Raw genomic sequence first — 7,505 nt, 5'->3', positions numbered from 1 at the left:
TAATTTCTGATTTGACAGGGGTACAAGCCTGCGAAATTTTTAGTAGACACCATAATACAAAAATATTTTGGACTTTAAAAGAGAAATATCACACAAATAAAATGGCCTGTCTGATTTTTTGATAGAGCAATATTATTTTTATCTATCTGTGCACCCTTACTGTTACCCTTGATTGTGATCAGGCCATTTACAGTATTAAGAAAAATAAGTGCAATTTTAACAATATTCTGTCTCAGTTTATCATTTACACAAGTGCATTACAACTTACGGATCACAGTGGAAACATTTAGGAACATTAACAACAACTCTAATAGACATAATATGGTTAAAATTACACTTCTCTTAAGACATTTCAGGTTGTTCATATTTGTTCAGATTTTTCACATTTTTGTGAAAAGATAGTTTATAAATGTAAACATTTTCATGTAATTTTACTTCTACACTAAAATAAAGAGAAGATTTTGCAGTTGTCATTATTTATAGATTATTATGGCAGTATTTTACAGGTCTGACCGACTTGAGATTGAATTGAGCTGAATGTGGAACCGAACTAAAATGATTGTTAATATTTTCAGTGTAACTTGCATTTTACAAAGTTCATCTCATGGGCCGAGTGTTTGACATCTGTGATCTAAACCTTGTATCCTATCACCAAATACAATGTTATATGATTTTTTTTCTCCATATCAGTAATATATAACACTATTCAAAGCTGAACTGATTTTTCCTACCTCCAGGAAATAGAAAATCCCACCCCAATCAGACCAGTGCAATACGTCTGCACCCCAGACAGTGAGCAGACCCTCCGGGACGCCCCCGCCCAGTTCCTTCAAAAAAAGTTCCTCCACAGCTGTAGCCAGCTGATATACCGGAAATAGAGAGAGAGAGAGGGGATGAGGGGCTTAGATTTTGGCAGTGAACCAGGATGGTCTGCAGATTGAGAACAGAAGAAAACATTGAGCCCAAAGGACAAAAGCAGACAGCAGAGCCATGTAGAACTGCTGTTGTAACAAGGTTCACATAGTTACTGACACAGAACACAACTGAAGAATGTTATGGCCCAACCCCACAGATGTAAGACTCTGGATCTGGGTCATGAACATAAAAACAGTGATGAAACCAGAAACACCAGAACCAAGAACGAACAAGCAGGCAGTCAGACAGAAGCTGCAGCCATGAAAAGGTCGTTTTTTGAGATTTGGACAAGCAGAAAGGAGAAACAAGACTATGTGAAGAAAAGTAACCAGCTGAAACTTTCGCCTTCTCAGCTGTAAGTCTGATACAACACTGAATAACCTGTTACCTTTAATTCAGCATGTACTTTTATTATTGTCAACAAATAATATGTGCAGACTAGTACCAGCAGTAAAACCCATCACTGACCTGTTGCTGATTTGTCCTTACAAAAATATTTCATATGAACTTGGTGATCAGATGTTTCATGTTTAAAGGCTGGTCTTCAGTTTGTTTTAGAGACAGTGTGACCGATGCAACATGTGAGCTGAAGGTCTGCCACTTGTGCTCCGTCTCACCACAGGGCGCGGTTACTCGGTGACAGAGGAGTACGAGATGCTCTGGAGAACAGCAGGCTGGCACGTCTGCTGCCTCCTGCTGGCACCGATGTGTTCAGACCCTTCACCCCTGCCTCACTGGAGAAGATTGAGCATCAACACAACATCCAAAAGAATAGGCAGAAGAACAATGAGGTACAAATTACTACTGTCTATGCTGGGTTAATTTGTAGATTAAACAAAAACATCTACATACAATGAAAAAGACCTGGTTTTCATGCCTCTAGCAGGTTTTCAGGCTGTCAACCAAAACACTTTAAAGTCTAAACAGATTTGTGGTGGATATAACTTTTAAGCAGAGGAAAAAAGATTGATAGTAGGTGTTTCACTGGGTTGAAAAAAGTACATAATGTGTATAAAGGAATCAGGTGCACATCAAGAAAAGGGAATACATAAAAACAAGAGCTAAAAAGGGACTGTTGTGAAAAATAGATTTATGACCTATAGGGTTGATTACATTACTCTATTACCATCGCGTTTTTGTCAGTTACATCCTGAGATAATAGGCAAGTTTATCATGTGACAACGATTACCTTTAAGTATGGACAAGTGAAGAAAGACAAAACAAACAACAAAATGTGAATTAACAACACATAACAAAATGCACCTTGGAATGACAAACATCCCACATATGACTGAAGAAGATTCTGGCCTATAGAATACATTATCCTGCAGTATAACAGTATATAAAGACTTATATACATGTACAAATAACACAATAACTACAAACACTGAAGCAAGATATGTGTCAAGGGATGTGTCAAGAAATGACAAAAAATAATTAAAAAAAATATCCCCTTATGAGTGACGTATGGATGAAATGCTAAAAAGTAAGATGAATTTTTCTTATTGGATGTTATTACTTTGAAAAAATGTAATTCTATTTTTTTAAATTAATTTTACAACCATATCCTCTCTCTCTGGTCAATAGGCTGAGGAGGAACACCTCCTTGAACCAGCCCCTGAACTGGCGGCTGAGAAGACCCTTCCCTTCTTCTATGGAGACCCGCCCCCTGAGCTCCTCAACACCCCATTGGAGGATCTGGATCCCTACTACCAATCAAAGAAGGTCTCTGCACACATAATCACTTGAATGAATTTTTCTTAAAATTTACTGATCATCAGTTCAAAATGTGCAACATTTCTGCACTGATCATTTTAATGTATTATAGAACTTTAATATCACCTTGAGGATACACTTCAGCACTGCCAGATCCACAAAAGGATTGCATGGCAAAACAGATGTAAATTTTATATATATATATATGTGTATATATATATATATATATATATATATATATATATATACACACACACATATATACATACATACATATATATATATATATATATATATATATATATATATATATATATATATATATATATATATATTTCATGGAATTGACAAAGCACCGGTAAAGGGAGGAATTAACTGGACGGCCAAACTCACAACGCCAATTTTTTGCATGTGTCATTTGTGTGGATATAAATTATGGAATATTCATTCAGTTAAAATCAGCCATGGTGGAAATTCTAATTCTAACAAGTGGTGCGAGGCGCAACAAACCTCGCCCCTTGCACATATTTTTCCCATTATAAGTGAATGGGAAGATTTAAAATATAAATTCCGCATAAAAATTTACAAAACGACAATTTCACCAAAAGTCTCATTTTTCAATTAAAAATTTTTGCGCTGGCAAGAGGTGGTTTTTTGGGCTTAGTGCAAGTAGTATATCACGCAAACTGCAATGGAAAGACAGTTTTTTGCAACTAGAGTCATGTGAATTAAAAAACTGGATGTTGACAGACGTTACAAGCGAAGAAGAAGAAGAAACATGTTGTGGTATGTGTGGACACACCAGGAAACCCAATCATTTTTTAATTTAGTACGAGATAGAGGGGTAATATATAATAATAATGAATATATCTGTAAATCAACACCACATTTACATTCTTCGCCATGTTTATGGAATGACTTCTCGTGTCATCTCGCGATAATAAATAAACAAATCATTACATTTGTGATTTAATGGAAAAACCGACATTACGCACCTCTGTTTTTTCAACATTTAGTAAATATTGATAAAGTTTTGCAAGATATCCGCTGGAAAAGTGACTAACGTCCATAAAGTTGGAATAAAATATTTTTACCTCTTCTCATGAAAGGATTGTGACAATGTGATTTATTCTTGATAGATAAAGGGTAACTGGGGCTCAGTATGTGATCACTGCACCTGGTCAAAGGTGATTATTGATCTGTAGAAATAGGAATAAAAAGGAAGAAGCTGAGCTTATACAAAAGTAAACGAAAAACAAAACTAGTCTACCTTTATAGGAAACAGTATGTAATACTTACACTGAAACATTAATGGCCTGACCTCTGACCTGTGTCTGTGATCCTGCAGACATTCATCGTGCTGCGTAAAGGAAACATCATCTCCAGGTTTGACGCTGGGTCGGTCTGTCTCCAGCTCAGTCCTTTAAGCCTGTTGAGGAGGATCGCCATCAAGACGCTCAATCACTCATATCCTTTACAATGTCCTCTGCCCACCTCCACAACAGAAGATGGAAGGTTGGCCACTGAAATCCAGTGTCAACACATCAATGCAGATTTGGTGGTTAGATGTGATTTATTACGTGTTCAGTGGTTTACAGTAGGGGGTGGCATGGTGGTGCAGGCATGATGGTCCTGGGTTTGATCCGAGGACCGGCCGTCTGAGGTCTTACTGTGACAGGTTTGCATGTTCTCCCATGTCTGCGTGGGTTCTTTGAAGATGGTACACCTTAATAAGATAAGATATGACTTAATTGATCCCACTGTAGGGAAATTACAGTGTTTATAGCAGCAAAAATACAAAAAACAAAATGTAGAAAGACAGGCAGAAACATTGAAGACTGAAACAGGTAATATAAAAGAAAATACTCTATTTATATTACTTGTTCTGTGAATATGTGCATATTATTTACCTATTTGCAAAATGTTCATTATTCAATCAAAATTGCCTGCAGGTATGAGTGTTTGTTCATCTGTGCATCCAAGGGATTAATCAGTTTAGAAAATGAGAAAATGGATGCATGAAACAATGACTTCCAGTCTACTTTGTCTAAATACATTAAAAAAAATCATGAAATGTGTTCAAATTATTATTATTATTATTATTATTATTATTATTATTATTATTATTATTATTATCATTATTATTATTATTATTATTATTATTATTATTATTCTACTCTTCCCTTTGGTAAAGCAAATATTTTGTTCAGAAAGATTTTGTTCATCTGGACAGTCAAACCTGCCTTCACAATCTGATATGAAGTCATTCTGTATTTGTGTGTGTGTGTGTGTGTGTACATATGTTTGTGTTCTTTGAGTTCTGGAAAAATATCTCAAACTACTCAATCAACAGCACGCGGCGAGTGCAGGAGTCCGAGACACAAAACAGCCTTTGCAAATTCAGCGTTCTCATGTGTGGCCATGCGACAGTGGAACACATTACTGATAGAACTACTAACAATTATAAACTATCACACATTCTCCTGCATGGTGAAAAAACAGCTACTGTCAAACCAAACCTATAGCCATAATGTAATGTAATGTAAACATGTTTAGAGTGTGTGTGACGGACTGCAGCGGGACGGATAAGAGTGAATGGTTGGATGTGAATGAATATTTTATACAGATGGAGTTACAGAAATGCATTTTTTACTGTTTTTTAATGTTTTAGTTTTTATTAATGTCTGTTTTTTTATGATAACATCAGCCTGCCCAGGGACTACAGGTGGAAATTAGCACTAGTGCTAGAACCTGACACACTACATCTCTCCTTTTTAAGGTTAATGTATATTGTGGCTTGTCCCTGTCTAAATACATAAAAAAAATTAAATGATAAATGAAAGTGTACACTGTAGTAGAAATGTATAATGTCTGCTGAAAGAGTACGCTGGACTGCATTGTTTTATGTAGGGACTAAAGATCTAAATTAACCTAGGCTATAAACTTGTGTTTTTTAATATGCACTGTCCCTTTGAAAAAAACAACACAAAACAAGACTTCAGACTTCATCACTTCTGCCACTCATATATCTGACCAAATCCAGATTTAGTTTAGATCTGATTTGCATAAATTGTACTTATTGTCAGTTTCTTTGCTGTCCACACATTCTAAATTATATCTGGATTCCCAGTCAGTCTGAACAAGGTCAGAATCACTGCAGAAGAACAAAAACAAAGACAGAAACATAAATGCTATTATTTGACTAGTGGTGGAGGAGCTTTTTAAAGGTCTGATGTCTTGTATTGTATCCATGATCATCTGATGATGTTTTTTCCTTAACACTGACACTTTTTTCCACATGTTAATCCTGGTGGCACTTCTGTTCAACTGTGTGTTAATGGTGTTTGAAGATCCTCCAGTGTGGACCTACACTGCAGAGTGAGTTCCTGCAAAGTCAAAGAGACACACACTAACTCCAGTTATTTTAAATGTGTAGTTTTTGATCACTAATATAGACAATGTACCTGTGATTGTTTGGTTTTCATACAAACCATCAAACAAAACATCTGACAAGCTCAACTCAAAGTTTTAAAGGAATATGAGACTTACCAACCCTCAAAGAAATCTCAAAAGTAAAATTCAGTATTGAATGGTAGCAAAAGAGAAAACAGGCATTCTCAGCCCACACACATTACACACAAACCAGGACCCAGTGACTCAGTAATTAACAGGTAAAGCATGTCCTCTAAACAAAGGCTGTATTCTCTCCACAAGGTTCACGTCACAAAATATCTCAGAGAGCAAACTAAAAACAAAAAACAAATTGCTGACATTCAAACATACCATATCTTTCAGTGAAATTAAACTACAGGTGTTGATCAAATAATATTGGGTGAAGTTGATGCAGATGTTTTTGTCTGTTGGAGCTGAGCAACAATTCCAAGTTAAGATGTAAACTTGTAACTGCTAGCAGCATCTAAATACCCAGAGGCCGGTAGCCAGTATATACTTACCACTGTTGGTATAATTACACAGTTGGCAAATGAAACTTGTGGCTTGACGTGTGACATTATTATTGCATCAGTTCTATGTAATAGCCATCTACGCAGTAACACATAATCCTCACTTTGGAAGGAAATTAATATTTAAGCGGCCCAAATGTAGAAGAAAATGTTATCCTAAATATTTGTATTCCTATGGATAAGCCATAAACAGACAAGTCAGACACATATACTTGTTTACACATATGTCCATCAAATATCCATGATGAGGAAAATGACAATGCTGGTTACTAATAATTAAGGGTGTAAGAAAATATGGGTTCTGCAATATATTGCGATGTTTCATTTCACGATATTGTATCGATATTAAAAAGTACTGTATCAATATTTTTAGGTATTTATTCAAATGCAGATATTGTGGAGGTTCATTTTTGTTTTTCTTTTCTGTTTATATTTTATTTATTATTATTTTACACACTTTTATTAAATAATTTTAGTTCCTTTGTTGGGATTGTACAAAAATAATGTTATGATGTTAGTTCTGAAATACTAGAATATGAACATTTGAACAGGATCTTAAACTGTAATGTCTGTAAAACATAATTTAAGTTTTAACAAAGGAACATTTGGTGATATAGCATTAGATCCTGTTGTGATCAAATAAAAAAGTGTTTAGTATTTGTGCATATTTCTGGTGTAATTCAATTCTTCAAGGAAATAATCATTAAAAAAAAAAAAACAACCAAAAAATTGCCTTTTTAACAGTATCATGATATATCGTGAAATGTTGTGTCGTGATCCTAGTGTCGTGATTTGTATCGTATTGCCAGATTTTTGCCAATACACACCCCTACTAATAATACAATATGCAGTAAAGTACCTACAAATCCATAACACAGGTGCACATACTATACAACCATTAACTATACTCAA

General features: G+C 35.2%; 1 protein-coding gene across 1 annotated transcript in view; it reads left to right on the top strand.

The window, feature by feature from the left end:
• The first annotated feature begins 986 nt into the window (after positions 1–986).
• The window catches only part of LOC115421549 (sodium channel protein type 8 subunit alpha-like), a 48,975-nt gene continuing 42,456 nt past the window's right edge, over positions 987–7,505 (top strand). The window contains exons 1-5 of the mRNA XM_030137480.1: positions 987–1,270; positions 1,538–1,706; positions 2,503–2,640; positions 3,980–4,098; positions 5,920–6,009. Coding sequence (XP_029993340.1) covers positions 1,056–1,270; positions 1,538–1,706; positions 2,503–2,640; positions 3,980–4,098; positions 5,920–6,009 — 731 coding nt within the window. The 5' untranslated portion in view covers positions 987–1,055. The remainder of the gene's footprint in view (positions 1,271–1,537; positions 1,707–2,502; positions 2,641–3,979; positions 4,099–5,919; positions 6,010–7,505) is intronic.

The sequence above is a fragment of the Sphaeramia orbicularis genome, chromosome 6, assembly GCF_902148855.1.
Source record: "Sphaeramia orbicularis chromosome 6, fSphaOr1.1, whole genome shotgun sequence".
In the NCBI taxonomy this organism is placed as follows: Eukaryota; Metazoa; Chordata; class Actinopteri; order Kurtiformes; family Apogonidae; genus Sphaeramia; species Sphaeramia orbicularis.
This window is presented reverse-complemented; position numbering and strand designations above follow the sequence as displayed.